Raw genomic sequence first — 19,854 nt, 5'->3', positions numbered from 1 at the left:
GGTAGTGATTTGTGAATCCTATAAGGGCAGATTTCAGTCACCTTAATAAATGTAGGGTTTGCCTGTGTTGAATTAAAGAAAAATATGCAGGATATATTCATTCAGTAAATAATCTGAAGAAAAGTCAGAGTGGAAGTGGGGTGAACTTTCCAACATTTTTGTTCTCTTACACTGCTGCAGGGTTGCTTAGTGTAATCTGGAAATGTTGATGACCTAAGGGCTCAGTATTGAATTTAGCAATTTGGTAACCATTTCTTTTTTTGTTCTTTTTCCACAGATGTAGTTGCACCTTTGTGTTTCAAATTGCTTCAGTTTACTCACCAACCTCTAGCTGTTGCTTTTTATAATAACCATAATCTAAACAAGTTTAGTCTGTACCTTTCATTAACATTTCTTCTATTCTCTCTACCCTATTCCCCCTGTGCAATTCCACTCTCAATTTTTGGTTCTATTGAAATCCATGACCAGAAAATGCTCAAGTTTTTTCTCTCGCCCATGGTGCTGCTGCTGAATGCTTCCAGTATTCTCTGTTTCAGAGTTCCGGCATCTGTAGCCTTTTTTTTCTGCTTCATTTAGTATTGAGCTAATGTGTTGGCTAGGTTTACAAGCTCAAATCTTGATGCCAAACGCAAAACCACAGTCTAAAGAGGCTTGAGTGGTAACTGAACAGAGCTAAAATCTTGTCAGGTTTCATCTTCAATCTACACGGTATTAAAAAATCTCCACTATGGAGTGACTGTACATTTTGTGAAGAACTCAGTGAAGGAGGGAAATTTTTCAAAGTTTCCCATTCCAATGAGCAGAATTGAGGTGAGGAGAGCTCAGCAATCAATGCTCAATTATTAAGGTGAAGCCATAATGAGCAATTCAAAGTGAAACGAACAGGAGGGCTAGTATTCTAACTGAAGAGTATTCTGTTAAGAATCAGTACCCTTGGAAGAGCACACTGGCCGTGAGCTATCAAATATTGAAAAGCCTAGATAGAGTGGACGTGGAGAGAATGTTCCCTATAGTGGGGGACTGTAGGACAGAGGGCACATACTCAGAATGCAAGGCCATACCTTTAGAACAGAAGTGAGTAAGAATTTCTTTATCCAGAGGGTGGTGAATCTGTGGAATTCACTGCCTTAGACGACTAGAGAGGCCCAGTCATTAGGTATATTGTCTTTTGACAGGCAATCCAATTATACCAATGGAGCAGTGCTTTTAAGGCAGTCTAAACTAAAATCTCATCACAGGCTCTTTTCTCATATCATTATAGTCTTTTCTGTACAAACATCAATCTTTTTCCTTCCCCTTTTCCTGAAGGCCATTGGGCAGTGACTCCAGACTTTAAACCATGCATGTGTTTGAAGACTGGACAATAATTGTTGGCAACTTAACTAAAATCTAACTACATTTTGCTTTCAATATAGTGCTTTGGATTGAAAATCAAGAGTTAAAGCCAAAAGGCAAATCTCAAAAACTCCACCCCAATCATTTAAAGTTAGTGACTGAATGTGGAAACTTCAACCTGCTATCATCTGGTGCCAGACTTAAACATTTTCTATACAAGTTATTAAGCAAGCCTGATGAGCACATTATTGATATTCCCAATGCTTCAGTTTTCAGACTGAAAAATTACATTACGTACAATCTTTTTAAAAATGCAAATATTAAACTGCAGCTGATCGTACAAATTTGTGAAGAGTTGGGATCACTGTAATATAACGTGTGTTTGTAAGAGTACGAAGGGTATTGGCAGAACAGAGGGGAGTAACACTTTAGGGCTTTTGCCCATAATCTCCAGAAAAATAAAGATTGGACATGGTTTGGTGTTTTCTTTTGCTACAATACCAGCCCTGGGAGAAGGACCAATACTGTGGTTTTGAAATGCCAGTAGACCGCAGAGTAATCAGGAAACTGAGGTGTCTGTTAAAGTAGACAAAATTTGGCAACACAACATTGATTACTTGACAGCAAGCAAAATTCCTTTCTGGCACTGCTAAAGTGAAAATGATCCCAATTGTAGAGATTTTGCGTCTTTCTGCTTCCATAAAAATGTGAACCTTGTGTTCAGTGACATCATGAAATTATAATCATAGATTAGTAGCAGGAACATAAAGACAATCAGCCAAGCCACCTTGAAACGATGGGACTAAAATAAATTTGGAAGAATCAGATGGTTTAAAGATTTACCTTTCTCTCTCTAAGGGTTATCCTCACTTCATATCTGGTACTGCTGCAGAGTACACAGTAAAGGTGACTTCCACGGTTATCCAACAACTGTCTTACATCACTACCAGATCTCAGAGTGTGAGATGAATGGACCACAGCTTTTCCTCAAATCATAACCCTCTTGTTCTCAACATGGTGACAAGGAATAACGAAGAACCCAATAATATATTACTACCTCAATTAAATCGATATAATAAGATGCATACCCTCCACTGAAAAATATTCAGAAAAAATATTCACTGAGTTTAGTGCTTCAGTTAGGTATTTTAAAATGATAAAAGATATCCAGATAACCAACTTCTTAAACCTGAACAATCTGAGTAGATATCAAGCTCAATTTTTTGTCCTTTTGCTCTTAACAGCTATTAGTCTCCTTTCAAAGACGTAGCCATCTATGGTTCTATTAACTGTCACTATTTTTTAACACTGAGTTTTCTTGGCTTAACTGTGGTGACTGCATATTCAAAGAAAAACATTTGAAATGTTTGGGAGATGTTTAGTAGATATGATAACATGCTAAACGTTTAGCGTGTCCACCTGATATCCATGAAGAAAGATATTATGCACTTGCCGATAAGATGTTGCTCTTGAATCAAGTATGGTTTGTTTTTGAATACTACAGTCTGTCGGAGTAAACTGGTGAGTTCGCTCTTTTTCTACATAGAAGTAATATTAATGCAATTTTCCCTTTACCATTCTCCATCGATGAACTTGGCAATGCAGAAGTCTCCTCGACGGGGTGAGTAGGAGCCCTCTACAGGTGGATGAGCTGCTATCTCGCTCCTCATGCTCTCCATTAATTTCTCCAGCTGAGTACCTGCAAAGAAGAACAGAGTAAAGGCTAACTAAATATAAATATTTACTCCGATATCTTAATTAACAACTTGCCATAAACTTAGAGCATTCCAGGAAGAGAAAGGTGTTGGTGAAAAATACCCAGTGAATAAAACACCATTTAAAAAAAACTAAATGGCAACCCTCGTATCAAGACAAAAAAAAATGGATTTCTGACTAAAACATTTCTCATCAAAATTTATATTGTAACACATTATTTTGAAAAATCAGATGTATTGTGCATGTGTGTGTTTTATTTTGAAGTCAAAATCAACGAGGAAGAAAATTATAGATAATCTAAATCATTTTGAAGATTGGATTGCTGATGCTTTAACTTTAAATCCAGCTGATTATGAATTCAAAATAAATGCATGCAAAACCTCAAAGGCTGAAGGCATAATTTGCTGTTTATGGCAAGAAGAAAACTAGAATTCCATCTGCTTCCTAGAACTGGGAACAGTGACTGGCTAACGCAAACAATTCAAAACCAGCCTCAGTTTTGCTCAGAAGCTTCATCAGGGTCCACTTACAATGCAGTTCAAGTGAGATATTGTGCTAGGGCTGGCAGTCCCTGTGTGAGTCACCAGCCAGTTCTGGGGTCGAGGGATACCAAATATAATAAACTGTTGACATTAGTTAATGGGGCACTGCTTTTCCTTATCCATCATTCTGAATAAGCTCTCAACTGGCTCAAGTAAGACCTCTCCACTAACTACACGCATGGTTGTGTTTTAGAACTGTTTGGGCATGGCCACCTGCACTTACGTCAATGGCAGGCTGGACTTGGTGGCCAAAGGCCCGTTTCCTGCTGTTTCTCTTTCTGATTCTGAATTTACAAACTAACTGCACCACATAAAAATGACAGATAGAAAAATAAAGTAGCTGAAGTATCCCAAAGCTCCTCTTCCTGGAAACTAGAAATGACACAGCCCATGCTGGCCAGAGTGAAAAAGGTGGGGTGTTGGGGTCTGAGGTGAGGGTTGTGCTGGTTCAGCTTGCAGCTCTGCTCTGTGCTAAACTAATGGCCCGTGGACGGAATTTCCTTGCGGACTTCAGTTCAGAAAGCTATTTGCTTGTGTTCCTCGTGTTTGTGTATTTGCTTGTGTTTATTGTTTGCACAATTTGTTATTTCTGTGCATTGGGTGTTTGTCGGTGGTTTTTAAAAAATGGGTTCTTTTGGATTCATTTGTTTCGTAGCTGCCTGTTAGGAGATGAATCTCAAGGTTGTACATATTTTGATAATAATAAATTTGAACTGTTCAAATTGCCCCCTTTCATTGCCCTTTCCTAATGGCACTTCAATAACTTTCTCTTTGGTATCCTCTTTGGAAAATTAATGTCAAATCTGCTTCCATCATCTTTTCTGATGGCATATTTAAGATGATAACTATATTTTCTCTTACATTATCTCGTTTCTTTTGTCCATTATGTTAAAGTTAAGAAGCTTCTATCAAAGATTTTTTAAAAATCTTCAACATGATTTTGACATAATTTTAAACCTCCCCTTGATCTTCCTGTTCTTATGAAAATAAAATTCCTGGCTTCCCTTTTCACACTTCTTTTTCCCTGCTTTTCGCAAAAAGGTCACTTCTGGATCTTCTCCCGTGGAAAGATTTAGTCCTTCTTAAAGCATTTTTCTGACTATTTAGGAAGTTTATTTTGATCACCATTGTGCCCACCATCTTGATGGACAAAATAAAGCCAGTTTGTGATTTCCTTTATCCAGTTAGAAGCCTCAAACTCCAATTTCATTTTTCTTCATTGAAGGATACACAGCCTCTCTCTAATACCCCAACCACCAATCTAGATGGGCTCAATTGTGAATCAAACCAGTAAACAACATATCAATACATTTTAGTAGTCCAGTTTCCTTTTTTTAAAAAAATTATCTGCTGGGAGAGCCTCTGTTTTATAAATTACATTTTAAATTCAAAGAACATTCTGTTATCTTCGATTATTATGTTGTTCTCTTTGGAAGTTTGAGTGACAACTGCTGTTGTGTCAAATACAATGAAGATATGCACAAAGCTAAACAAAAATAAGAATAGACACCTGCTACTTCAAGACAAGGGCTTCATTTCCTGTGTATATGGGAGTATAAATTTCAAACTGCAGCTGATCTGCAACCTGTTAATGTGCTCCTTAACTTTGCTTTCCACAAATGCACTTAGAACAGTAAAGGATTACAGATGCTTTCTCCTACACAACAGATCTAGCTAACCTATGCAAAATAGCAGGGTTGGGTCACCGGGCTCACTTGAAATGAAAAATAAACAGATGGGCCACAACTTTCCAAGTGTGAGCCTCTGAGGAAGAAAGTTAATTCAAAGATCTATTTCAGAGACCAGAGCATAAAGTCTAGCTGGACAACTGCACTTCAGTCCAGAAGGACATAACAGCCATTTTCAGATGATACATTAAAGGACAGGTTGACTTCCACTTCCACGTAGACATAAAAGATCCCATGGATACTAGTTTAAGAAGAGCAAGTGACCTAAGCCAATTAAATAACTAAGCCCACAACATGCTTGCTGTTATTTTCAAATTATGATAGTGACCAACATTTTTAAACCATTTAATTGGCTATAAGGCTATTTGGAACAATCTATTGTTGCAAAAGGCATCATAAGCACAAATCTTTCTTTGAGAGCATGCATACAAAACTGAGGGGTCTTTTGTTCATCTAAATTCTGGCCCACAAACTCCTAGTGCTATACAGCATTAGGAGCTTGTAGCAACATAGAATCATTTCTGCACGAGTTACTCTGTACTATAAAATACCCATCTCAATAGAGCTGGTTTAATTCAAGGAATGACAGATTTCCTTATGGTTTCTTTGCTTATAGCATGATCAGGAACTATGGAATTATGGCTTTCAGCACCTACCCCTTGCCATGAACCTAATACCAATGTCACAAAATAGCCAGAGGACTTCATATGTAAAACAAATACATTCCTTTCAGCCAGGTCACTGCATGGCCTTCAAAAACAGCAATAGAACAAAGTGGTCCAAAGTCTTGTCCCTTAATAAGAATAGCAATCCTTATCTATTGTTAGCCTATGGACAGCTGACTACATCACCACTGGCAATACAAGCAGCTAATGTTCAGTCCAATGTACCAAGTAATGCTTCAGTAATAGGTTATTAACGATGCTCTAGCATACATGCTCACTCATTTCACTTCAGACTACTGGTGCTATTTCCTATCTTGAATGAGTAATCTTCTAGTTTGAACAAAGTTTTCAATGGGTAACCTGTACTAAAGACATCACGTCTTGCTGTGACATTCCAAAACAATTTTGGAAATACAGTGGATTCTAGTTAATTGGAACACATCAGGAACAGTACACTTTGTCCCAATTAAGCAGCTGCCCCAATTAGCTGAAGTTTCATTGAAATAGTTTTTAAAAAATTAAAAAGACAAACTACTGCTCAACTGAGTAACAAATGACGTATTTAAATAAAATACTGAACAAATTAGAACACTACCAATCATCCTTCAGTACTATAGAACTGCGTAATATTTGTTGTCAGAGAATTTATCCAGTGTGCGCTGCCGTGACGGTAAATGAACAAATTCAGCAGAGGCACCTACTGCAGATAATGGACTGCCTTCATACAATGCTTTTCATTTATTGCATCCTCCTAACCCTCATTTTCATTGTAACAGTTACGATGATGGTCAATAACTTCAAATTCTTCATAGGTCCTAACTTGTTGAAGTAGTGAAATCTTTTTATTTTCACTCCTGGCTGTTTCAGGCATCTACAATCCTGAATACTTGAAATTGAAGTGAGCAACACATTCTGAATTGTCTTACTGCTTATTTCTAGCCAACTATCAGTGACAAAAATCACTGCTTCTTGAACACAAGCAAATGTAACTGATGCTTTTTAAAAACCATTTGCTCTAAGCACACATAAGTGTTTAACAGCCACACAAGTGCACACAATTGGCACTAGTTTGAAACTGTTTGGCAATAGTCTCCTCTCCCAATTAAGCATCATAGTATCCCAAATAAACAAAGGGAATCCTGACTATTTTCTTGATTAGTTTCTGATCTTTAAGAGTTGCCCCAAATAACTGGAAGTCCTGATTTAATTGGCAGCTTAATTATCTAGATTCCACTGTATTGTCAATCTTATTGGGAATGTGACTGGTGAATCACATACAACAAGATCCTTATACCAACATGAAAGTGACAACATAATCTATTACAGTGATGTTGATTTATAAATATCAGCTAGGGTATTAGAGACCTCTTGTCCTTTGAATCTAGCATATCAGTGGGAAAGTGATGGCCCTGTGCTTAATGTATCCAAACAACCCTTGGAGAGTGCAACACAGCCATTGCACTACACTGGGGCCATCTGTTTACTTTGTGTATTTCACCCAAAGTAGTGAGACATTAATTTCTAGAATTTGGTACCTTCTTTATGCTATGGCTGGTTAGTAATAAAATTAGGAATAAAAACAGAAGGGCTTGAAAGTGGCTACCCAGGTCTATAGGGTGGTTAAGAAGGCTTATGGAATGCTTGTTACTATTAGTTGAGCCATTGAGTTCAAAAGTCAAGAGGTTATGTTGCAACTTTCTAATACCCTGGGTAAGCTACATCTGGAGTATTTCATACAGTTCTGGCTGCCCCTCTATAGGAAGGATGTTGAGGCTTTGGAGAGGGTGCAGAAGAGATTTACCAGGATGCTGCCTGGTTTAGAGGGCATGTGCCATCATGAGAGGCTGGATAAAGTTGGATTGTTTTCTATGGAGTGGCGGAAGTTGAGGTGATAGAGATTTAAAAAGTTTCCCAGGGTTGAAATATATAATACCAGAGAGCTGCATTGAAGCTGAGAGGCGGTGTGACGGGCAAGGTTCTTACTCAGAGTGGTGGATGCCTGGATTTCGCTACCTGGTATCGTGGTAGAGACAAATATATTAAAGACTTTTAAGAGACATTTAGATAGGCACATGGAAGTAAGCAGATGGGATCAGTGCCTGGGTGTTTTTGATTTGCTTTTTAGTTGCTTCAGCACAACATTGTGGGCTGAATGGCTGTTCCAGTGCTGTACTGTTCTGTGTCCATGTCTATTTTTTAAAGAGGGACTGTTCTGACTATCACTCACACATTTTAAACTATTATCTGCAGAGCAATGACTCACTCTTATTTAGTTTTAAACCTTATTTATTGTTTAACACTTTGAATATTGTGGCCTTGGATCGCTGTTAAGAGCGTTTTAGATACTTGGCTGAAGATAAATCTTAAATTAGATCAACAAAATCTGTTAACTTCAGCAATTGCAGTACATAGGAAATTGAGGAATAAGAATTTATATTTTTATGAGGCCCCTGAGAAGCCCATGGAACACGAATTACTCATACATTCCTGTTACACAGCTACAACACGGGTGCGCTTTTCAGAACTGACAATTTTTGTTGAATACAGGTGCTGCAGGGAAGAAATTGAGCTACTGATCCAGCAGAGAAAAAGACTTAACATATGTAGGCTGAAAAAAAAAATATTTTGAAGTTGTTTTGATGTTTCTTTCTAACTGTTTTGAAAGATCTACCACGCAGCTTGATGAATGCAGTTAGGTCCAGCTATATATTCAGCATCTGAAAGGGCTTCCTTTCGTTTCATCCTTTGTCAGAAAGTTATCTTGAACACTGAAAGTTTTAAATTTTTAAATGATTACAGGAAACGAGAAAAGTCATGCAGATGAACCCTGTTGATTTCTTTTTCCAGAGTAGTTCCGTTTGAAAGGTAATGGACAGGACACTCCCTATAGATGTTATTACTATGGAATTCCAGAAAAACATTTATAAAGTGCCACAAAAGAGAATGGAAGCTTTAATTTAAAACAAAGCAATGCTAGATGCATCAAAAACAGGGTGGCACGATAGCGTAACCATTAGTGCAATGATATTAGAGGACCAGTGACCTGCTATATTCTCACAATGTCTGTAGGGAGTTGGACTGCGTGGATTTCCTCTCGGCACTCTGGTCTCCTCCCACATTCCAAAGACGTATGTGGCAATAGGTTAATTAGTCACATGGGTGCAATTGAGCGGCACGAACTCATGAGCCAGAAAGATCTGTTACCGTGCTGTATCGCTAAACAAAATAAAAAAAATTAAAAAGAGGATTCACCTCTCTTTCACATCTTCAGGCAACATCCATGGGATCATAAATGAACATATAGAACCCGCTACATACTGCATCCCTTTGAGGTGACATAATGAGCCAACAACTGCCAATTCACAAGGGCTGCTGTACATACCAAGAAGGAAGTAACAACCTTTGCCACCAGTGCTTGTTTTTGAGGGACACAATAAATAATAGTAGGGAGGCCATCATAAAGGCAGTACAGGAAAGACAGAGCGCATGCAGAAGTTCCCTGGCTATTTTGTAACACTGGGATTGGGCTCATTGTAAGAAGTTGAAGGTAAGAGGCATTGTTCCATGATTCTGAGTCACCATCTAGGTGAAAAGCCATCAGAGCTGAATGCCACCCTGTGAACTGAATGAGCACAGGTAGATCTTTCAGAAGAGAAGAATTCAGGCTACCGTGATGTCAGAAGCTTCTAAAGTTCTATGATAACAAGTTCTATTAACTGAAGGCAAATGACTGACCTGCTAAGGACATCAATTGAAGAGAGAGGATGAGGGTAATAGACAAGTACTAACTGCAACGATGGTGAGTGGTGTCCCAAAGGGATCTCTGCGAAATTTCAAGATTCATCATAGTTATGCACAGCATGAATGATGGGATAGAGAATCACATACACAAGTTCACCAACAGCACCACGATAGACAGTACTGGAAAGAAGGAAACAATGTGGATGAAAGTACAAAATTACAAATACATATTAATTGGTTAAGTGAATCTACAAGACTAGGGAAAATGGTGTAATCTCTGGAATTTATAATACTTACATTTTCAAGACACTGAGGGAATTCATAGAGTAGCAAGAATCTCTGCTGGCTGGGGAATCTAGGATGTATTCTGATAAGAAGTTAGGACAATTAGAAGCAAAGTGTGATGGGTGTTTCTAACATTTTTTTTCTCAAAAATAAAGTTAGTAATGCAAGCCTAAAATTTTTCTAATTAAAAGTCAAATGGTTTTGAGGCAAAGACAGGCTTATGAAGAAGATCACAAAGTCAGTTGTACTGTCATTGAATAGCAGAAAATGCTGAGAGGTTAAATAGTCTTCTCTTTTACCTCTGTGCTTGAAATGAGTGAAGAGGTAAATATCACCAACATTTGATTCTATAGTTGATGGGTTTCTGCCCCTCAGGTTAAATAAATCAGTGTGCATCCTCTCTCAACAATATGTACAGTACTAGAGAAACAAATTTCATTTGGAGAGGCTGTTGTTTGTACATGATTTAAATAAAACTCCCAATCCATGAGTGTTTACATTTGGCACAGCTGATCCAATAAGGCAAAAATTTTTGTTCTTGTCTAACTTTATGAAAGAACAAAAGAACTCAAAATATACCAAAATCTGGCTGATTAAAATAAACAGAAACCATTAGTGAAAATGAACTGAATTGTTACAGTCTTGACCATTAAAGTTATTTTCATTTGTGGAACTATAAGACAATAATGATAATATTAGATCAGTAATAAAGCTCCTTCTACACTGCTCCATCAAATACACTTAGGAGGGATACAGTATGGGACAGTGCAAATTGAAAATGCCTCCAGTTTATGAATGAACCTTTCTCAGATGTCCATCCTTTGTACATCATGACCCCCAATGAGGTAGACTCAGAGCCTTTCACCTCTATCATCACTACCAACATCCTCAAAGGAATGTACCTCATGCTTTGATCAGACATTTCAAAGTCTTGGACTTAACAATGACTATATTCATTGGTGGGTAGGAGAATAACAAGTGATCTTATGGAGAAACTGTATAAAATCTTGAAGGGCATAGACAAAGTGAATGTGCACAGTCTTTCTTTCCTCAGAGTTGGTGACAGGAGTTGGAGATGGAAAGGGAGAGATTTAAATAAGAGCCTAAGAGACGACTTTTTCATCCAGAGGGTGGTCAGCATATGGAAAGAGATGTCAGAGGAAGGACAACATTTAAAAGGAACTACATGGATGGGCAAGGTTTAGGGGGATATGAGCCAAATGCAGGCAAATAGAAGTAGCTTAGAAGGCATCTTGGTTGGCATGGACCAGAGGGCTGTTTCTGTGCTGAAAGATTCACTAATGTTTTCAACAATTTCAGATGAAAACCGCTGATACAACTTTCTGGCATTGCAGCTGAAGGTAAGAATCTGCTTCAACTACAACACTTCGGGGGCAATATCTTCTGTGTCCTTTTATTAACCTGCTGTCTTTTAACCTTCCCCACTTCTCATATTTGTCCAACCTCTCCATTTTGTTGTTTCCTCTGATCACTACTTCCCTCGACTTCCTAACTGGAAGACCACAGTCTGTGCGGATTGCTGATAACATATCCTCCTTGCTGATGATCAACACTGGCACACCTCAGGGGTGTGTGCTTAGCCCACTGCTCTACTCTGTATATGCACATGACTGTGTGGCTAGGCATAGCTCAAATACCATCTATAAATTTGATGACAATACAACCATTGTTGGTAGAATCTAGGTGGTGATGAGAGGGCATACAGGAGTGAGGTATGTCAATTACTGGAGTGGTGCTGCAGCAACAATCTGGCACTCAATTTCAGTAAGATGACAGACCTGATAGTGGACTTCAGGAAGGGTAACACGAAGAAACGCATACCAATCCTCATAAACGGATCAGAAGTGGAGAGAATGAGCAGCTTCAAATTCCTGAGTGTCAGATCTCTGAGGATTTAACCTGGTCCCAACATATCGATGTAGTTAAAAAGAAGGCTATACTTTATTCAGAGTTTGAAGAGATTTGGCAAGTCAACAAATACACTCAAAAATATCTATAGCTGTACCGTGGAGAGCATTCTGACAGGCTGCATCATTGTCTGGTATGAAGAAGCCACTGCACAGAACCGAAAGAAGCTACCCTTAGGAGGTAGTGATCATAACAATTGAGTTCACTGTGAAATTTGAGAAAGAGAAGCCGAAATCCGATGTGTCGGTATTTCAGTGGAGTTAAAGAAATTATAGTGGCATGAGAGAGGAACTGGCCAAAGTTGACTGGAAAGGGACACTAGCGGGAAGGACAGCAGAGCAGCAGTGGCTGAAGTTTATGTGGGAAGTGAGGAAGGTGCAAAACAGATATATTCCAAAAAAGAAGAAATTTTTGACTGGAAAAAGGATTCAACTGTGGCTGACAAGAGAAGACAAAGCCAAAGTTAAAGCAAAGGAGAGGGCATACAAAGAAGCAAAAATTAGTGGAAAGACAAAGGATTGGGAAGTTTTTAAAAGCTTACAAAAGGAAACTAAGAAGGTCATTAAGAGGAAAAAGATGAACTATGAAAGGAAGCTAGCTAATAATATCAAAGAGGATACTAAAAGCTTTTTCAAGTATATAAAGAGTAAAAGACAGGTGAGAGTAGATATAGGACCGATAGAAAATGACGCTGGAGAAATTGTAATGAGAGATACGGAGATGGCGGAGGAACTGAACAAGTATTTTGCATCAGTCTTCACTGAGAAAGACATCAGCAGTATACTGGACACTCACGTGTGTCAAGGAAGAGAAGTGTGCGCAGTCACAATTGCGACAGAGAAAGTACTCAGGAAGCTGAATAGTCTAAGGGCAGATAAATTTCCTGGACCAGATGGAATGCACCCTCGTGTTCTGAAGGAAGTAGCTGTGGAGAGTGCAGAGGCATTAGCAATGATCTTTCAAAAGTCGATAGATTCTGGCATGGTTCCGGAGGACCGGAAGATTGCAAATGTCACTCCACTATTTAAGAAGGGGGTAAGGAAGCAAAAAGGAAATTATAGATCTGTTAGCTTGACATCAGTGGTTGGGAAGTTGTTGGAACCAATTGTCAAGGATAAGGTTACCGAGTACCTGGAGGCATATGACAAGATAGGCAGAACTCAGAATGGTTTCCTTAAAGGAAAATCCTGCCTGACAAACCTATTGCAATTTTTTGTGGAAATTGCAAGTCGGCTAGACAAGGGAGATGCAGTGGATGTTAACAACAGGAATTCTGCAGATGCTGGAAATTCAAGCAACACACATCAAAGTTGCTGGTGAACGCAGCAGGCCAAGCAGCATCTGTAGGAAGAGGTGCAGTCGACGTTTCAGGCCGAGACCCTTTGTCAGGACTAACTGAAGGAAGAGTGAGTAAGGGATTTGAAAGTTGGAGGGGGAGGGGGAGATCCAAAATGATAGGAGAAGACAGGAGGGGGAGGGATAGAACCAAGAGCTGGACAGACGCATGCAGAACTCGTTGACTTTATTAACTTTGCCTCCAACTTTCACCCTGCCCTCAAGTTTACCTGGTCCATTTCCAACACCTCCCTCCCCTTTCTAGATCTTTCTGTCTCTGTCTCTGGAGACAGCTTATCCACTGATGTCTACTATAAGCCTACAGACTCTCACAGCTATCTGGACTATTTCTCTTCTCACCCTGTCTCTTGCAAAAACGCCATCCCCTTCTCGCAATTCCTCCGTCTCCGCCACATCTGCTCTCAGGATGAGGCTTTTCATTCTAGGACGAGGGAGATGTCTTCCTTTTTTAAAGAAAGGGGCTTCCCTTCCTCCACTATCAACTCTGCTCTTAAACGCATCTCCCCCATTTCACGTACATCTGCTCTCACTCCATCCTCCCGCCACCCCACTAGGAATAGGGTTCCCCTGGTCCTCACCTACCACCCCACCAGCCTCTGGGTCCAACATATTATTCTCTGGAACTTCCGCCACCTCCAATGGGATCCCACCACTAAGCACATCTTTCCCTCCTCCCCCCCTCTGCATTCCGCAGGGATCGCTCCCTACACAACTCCCTTGTCCATTCGTCCCCCCCATCCCTCCCCACTGATCTCCCTCCTGGTACTTATCCGTGTAAGCGGAACAAGTGCTACACATGCCCTTACACTTCTTCCCTTCCCACCATTCAGGGCCCCAAACAGTCCTTCCAGGTGAGGCAACACTTCACCTGTGAGTCGACTGGGGTGATATACTGTGTCCGGTGCTCCCGATGTGGCCTTTTATATATTGGCGAGACCCGACGCAGACTGGGAGACCGCTTTGCTGAACATCTACGCTCTGTCCGCCAGAGAAAGCAGGATCTCCCAGTGGCCACATATTTTAATTCCACATCCCATTCCCATTCTGACATGTCTATCCACGGCCTCCTCTACTGTAAAGATGAAGCCACACTCAGGTTGGAGGAACAACACCTTATATTCCGTCTGGGTAGCCTCCAATCTGATGGCATGAACATCGACTTCTCTAACTTCCGCTAAGGCCCCACCTCCCCCTCGTACCCCATCTGTTACTCATTTTTATGCACACATTCTTTCTCTCACTCTCCTTTTTCTCCCTCTGTCCCTCTGAATATACCTCTTGCCCATCCTCTGGGTCCCCCCCCCCTTGTCTTTCTTCCCGGACCTCCTGTCCCATGATCCTCTCGTATCCCCTTTTGCCTATCACCTGTCCAGCTCTTGGCTCTATCCCTCCCCCTCCTGTCTTCTCCTATCATTTTGGATCTCCCCCTCCCCCTCCAACTTTCAAATCCCTTACTCACTCTTCCTTCAGTTAGTCCTGACGAAGGGTCTCGGCCTGAAACGTCGACTGCACCTCTTCCTACAGATGCTGCTTGGCCTGCTGCGTTCACCAGCAACTTTGATGTGTGTTGCAGTGTGTTGCAGTGGATGTTGTGTATTTGAATTTTCAGAAGGCCTTTGACAAGGGGAGAGAATTCAAAGTTCTGAGATGCAATGGGACTTGGGAGTCCTCATGCAGGATACCCTTAAGGTTAACCTCCAGGTTGAGTCGGTGGTGAAGAAGGTTGAATACAATGTTGGCATTCATTTCTAGAGGAATTGAGTATAGGAGCAGGGGTGTGATGTTGAGGCTCTATAAGGCACTGGTAAGACCTCACTTGGAGTACCGTGTGCAGTTTTGGGCTCCTTATTTAAGAAAGGATGTGCTGACGTTGGAGAGGGTTCAGAGAAGATTTACTAGAATAATTCCGGGAATGAGAGGGTTAACATAAGAGGAACGTTTGACCACTCTTGACTGTATTCCTTGGAGTTTAGAAGAATGATGGGGGACCTCATGGAAACATTTCGAATGTTGAAAGGCATGGACAGAGTGGATGTGGCAAAGTTGTTTCCCATGGTGGAGAAAGTCCAGTACGAGAGGGCATGACTTAAGGATTGAAGGGCGCCCATTCAGAACAGAGATGCAAAGATATTTTTTTTAGCCAGAGGGTGGTGAATCTGTGGAATTTGTTGCCATGGGCGGCAGTGGAGGCCACGTCATTGGGTGTATTTAAGGCAGAGATTGATAGGTATCTGAGTAGCCAGGGCATCAAAGGTTATGGTGAGAAGGTGGGGGAGTGGGACTAAATGGGAGAAGGGATCAGCTCATGATAAAATGGCAGAGCAGAGTCGATGGGCCAAATAGCCGGCCTCTGCTCCTTTGTCTTATGGTATTCAGGATGTACAGAAGGTATGTGATTCACGTGTCATAAGGTAGGTAAGAGAATTTGTTTTTCTTTGATAAACAGTCACCACTCAAGTTTTGAAACAGTTAACAAAATCACAAAACCAAAAAAATCCGCAGTTCAGTCTCTGTGGTACCATAATTGTGTTCTGGTTCCCTGCATGCCCGCACTTTGAAGACTTTCACCTACCCCTGCCCATGAATGCTCACTGACACCCATATAAATCAAATTAAACTAACTTCCATATTCAATTCATGAATACTTGAAGAGAATCCTTTTTAAGACCATGAAACACAGGAGAAGAACTAGGCCATTCAGTCCATCAAGTCTGCTCCGCCATTCCATCATGGTTGACTTATTATCCCTGTCATCACCCTTTCCCCATAACCTTTGACTTTCTTACTAATCAAGAACCTTTCAACCTCCGCTTTAAATATACCCAATGATTAGGCCTCCTCCACAGCTGTCTGCAGCTATGAATTCCACACAGATTCACCACCTCCTGGCTAAAGAAACTCCTGCTCATGTCTGTTCTAAAGAGACGTCCTTGTACTCTGAGGTCCTTTGGTGTTAAGACTCTCCAAATGTAGGAAACATCCTCTGCACATCTACTCTGTCTAGACCTTTCAATATTTGATAGGTTGGTGGAAGCTCTTTTAATCTTCCTTTAGTCCACTGATGCTTTTGTACCCTACAAATTGGTTACTTGGGCATCACCTGCACTCTCATCAATTGCGTAAGCGAGTAACATCAGCGTTAACATCTTGACCTAGGCACTGTGTGGCAATTGGCCATTCAGATGCGAAGGGCATTCACAGTCAAATTAAAAGTTTATTTTAATCTATGTTATAGCACAATTGGCTCTGTATCAGTCAGGAGTGGAGAAAACTTGTCTGATTTCCTCCACCGCCTCCCAGTGCCTCTTCCTCAGCTTATAAGTATCCAAGCCAAGTGAGTTGGGAATAATGGCAAATATGGCAACATCAATAAAAATGTTCATGAAGCTGAACAACATAATTTTGGATAAACTGTATTAGAATTAAGGTTCTATGCAACACCTGAACTTCAACAATAACATTTACTCTGAAATGTCACGTAAGCTGCCCTAAGCAAATTCCTAAACCACAACAAACTACGATAAGACAAAAAATATTCTGTAGCAATTCAAAATAATGAACCACTACCCAAAATAAAAAAGGACAACAAATACTGACTCACATCCCAAGGATGAATTAAATTAAATTTAACCACTCTATGTGACACCTTCTTGCCCACGCAATGTACAAGTTTCATTTGTGAGGAACTCATTGTGTTTCATGGAAGTGTAATAAAGTAAAATTGGAAATGGAGCTTAAGGATGCTATTAACAGCAAATCAGAATCAGGATGAGATTCATTATCACTGTCCTAAGTCGTGAAATTTGTTGCTATGTGGCACCAGTACAGTGAAAGACAAAAATTACCATAAGTTACAATCAATCAATAAATAACTATACTAACAGAATATTGATAAATAAATAAATAATAGAAAAAGAGGAATAACGAGTTAGTGTTCATGGACTGCTCATAAATCTCATTGGGAGAGGGGAAGAAACTTTCCTAAAACTGTGAGTGTGAGTCTTCAGGCTCCTGCACCTCCTCTGCAATAAGAAGAAATAATATCCCTGATGGTGAAGGTCCCTAATGATGGATAAATTTCCAGAGAAGAGATGTAAACAAGAGATGGAGTACTTGTAATTAGGTAGTGAATTCCACACACCTCTCAATTTTCTTCATTCCATTTCATTTTAAACATTCCTTGAGAAGCACTGAATAGTGTTAGGTTCATCTCATTGCTTACCAATAAATTGATTACTGGTCTATAGGAACTGGCCTCTACAACTAGGGTTACAGAAGGGAGAAATAAAATTGGATTCTTTCTGCAAATGTGGAAGAGGATTTTGATCGCGTAGCCTGCTAAAACCTACAACCGAGATGGACTAAGATCAAATGGGTCCAGTATCAGAAGGTCAGTTGTTCAGTCTTCAGCAGAGTTCAGGCCATTCAGAAAGAGTAGAAGCACCAAATGAAAAGGGAATGGAAGTTAAGAAATATTCCTTGAAGTCACATGCATAGCAAAGAAACTTTAAATATCTCACCTTCAGAATAGGATAGAGCGAACCGTATGAACAGCAATTGAGGTTAATGCCATCTGGAGATCAATTTGTGTAAATCTAAATATAGAGACTGTGCTCACAGAAGGTGAGACAGGCATCATGCCAACAGTATAGGTTAATGTGGTTACAATAATAGGCCAACACTTGTTAGATACCCTGACCTCAGTTTATACTCTGACAGAGTTTGAATTAGGGACTTTTTTTAATATACATAACAAAAATACATTTAATTGAAATCAATTCACAATTGAAAGCAACAACTATTCACCTGCTGTACTGAAAACAAATCCTAAATTGATTCTTGGGCATTATTAGAATGCATGCCTGTTATAAGAGGATCTCTGAATCCAACTCCATCCCACTCAGTTATGTTATGGATTCCATGGAAACCAGCCCATTGTCTCTGTGCAGATCAGCCTTCATTCTTTGAAGTGATATTTTTCAGGTTAGCTTATGTTTTGAAATAGAGAAGAAGGTCTACCATTTAATGAAACATCTGATGTTAATCGCTTATTCAGCACCACATACTGAGCTGACGACTACACATTTCATTCTGCCACCTGATGTACTGCAGGCTAACAGTACAAATTATCAACGTGAAAAGTAAGGAATTTGTCCAAATCATTTATAAAAACCAATAAAAAATAAATAATGCTACAGATACTCAGCAGATATTTCAGGATGTTGATCTTTCATCTATCCTGACCTACTGAGCATTTCCTAATCTATTTTTATTTCAAGATTTCCAGCATTGTAACCTTTTTTTACAATCTTCCCTCTTCTCCTCACTTGCCATCAACACCTCAGGGTTGTGTGCTTAGCCCACTGCTCTACTCTCTATATACACATGACTATGTGGCTAGGCATAGCTCAAATACCATCTATAAATTTGATGACTATACTTTATTGTCACCAAACGATTGATACTAGAACATACAATCATCACAGCGATATTTGAATCTGCGCTTCCCGCTCCCTGGATTACAGATCGATAGTAAATATAAAAAAGTTAAATTATAAATCATAAATATAAAATAGAAAAATGGAAAGTAAGGTAGTGCAAAAAAACCGAGAGGCAGGTCCGGATATTTGGAGGGTACGGCCCAAATCCGGGGCAGGATCCGTTCAGCGGTCTTATCACAGTTGGAAAGAAGCTGCTCCCAAATGAGTCTTCAAGCTCCTGAGCCTTCTCCCAGAGGGAAGAGAGACGAAAAGTGTGTTGGCCGGGTGGGTCGTGTCCTTGATTATCCTGGCAGCACTGCTCCGACAGCGTGCGGTGTAAAGTGAGTCCAAGGACGGAAGATTGGCTTGTGTGATGTGCTGCACCACGTTCATGACCTTTTGCAGCTTCTTCTGGTCTTGGACAGGACAACTTCTATACCAGGTTGTGATGCACCCTAGAAGAATGCTTTCTACAGTGCATCTATAAAAATTAGTGAGGGTTTTACGGGACAGGCCAAATTTCTTTCGTTTTCTCAGGAAGTAAAGGTGCTGGTGGGCCTTCTTGGCAGTGAACACTGCTTGGTTGGACCAAGTCAGGTCATTTGTGACATTGACCCCGAGGAACTTAAAGCTTTTGACCTATTCCACTTGCGCACCACCGATGTAAATTGGGTCGTGCAGTCCGTTACTCCTTCTGAAGTCAACAACCAATCCCTTCGTTTTGCTGACGTTGAGGGATAGGTTATTGTCTTCGCACCATGCCACCAATAACCATTGTTGATAGAATCTCAGGTGGTGACAAGAGGGCGCACAGGTGAGATATGCCAACTAGTGGAATGGTGCTGTAGCAACAACCTGGCACTCAACGTCAGCAAGACAAAGAAAAGTGGAGACAGTGAGCAACTTCAAGTTCCTGGGTGTCAAGATCTCTGAGGATCTAACCTGGTCCCAACATACTGATGCAGTTATAAAGAAGGCAAGACAGTGGCTATACTTCATTAGGAGTTTGAACAGATGTCTGGTATGGAGAGGCTACCGCACAGGACTGACAGAAGCTGCAGAAGGTTGTAAATCTAGTCATCTCCATCTTGGGCACTAGCCTACAAAGTACCCAGGA

The 19,854-nt window shown here is 40.3% G+C and overlaps 1 protein-coding gene across 1 annotated transcript in view; it reads right to left on the bottom strand.

Annotated features, from left to right (window-relative positions):
• The window catches only part of snd1 (staphylococcal nuclease and tudor domain containing 1), a 919,733-nt gene that overhangs the window by 106,669 nt on the left and 793,210 nt on the right, over positions 1 to 19,854 (bottom strand). The window contains exon 19 of the mRNA XM_072241822.1: positions 2,911 to 3,034. Coding sequence (XP_072097923.1) covers positions 2,911 to 3,034 — 124 coding nt within the window. The remainder of the gene's footprint in view (positions 1 to 2,910; positions 3,035 to 19,854) is intronic.

Source organism: Mobula birostris, chromosome 23, assembly GCF_030028105.1.
Source record: "Mobula birostris isolate sMobBir1 chromosome 23, sMobBir1.hap1, whole genome shotgun sequence".
Taxonomy (NCBI): Eukaryota; Metazoa; Chordata; class Chondrichthyes; order Myliobatiformes; family Myliobatidae; genus Mobula; species Mobula birostris.
This window is presented reverse-complemented; position numbering and strand designations above follow the sequence as displayed.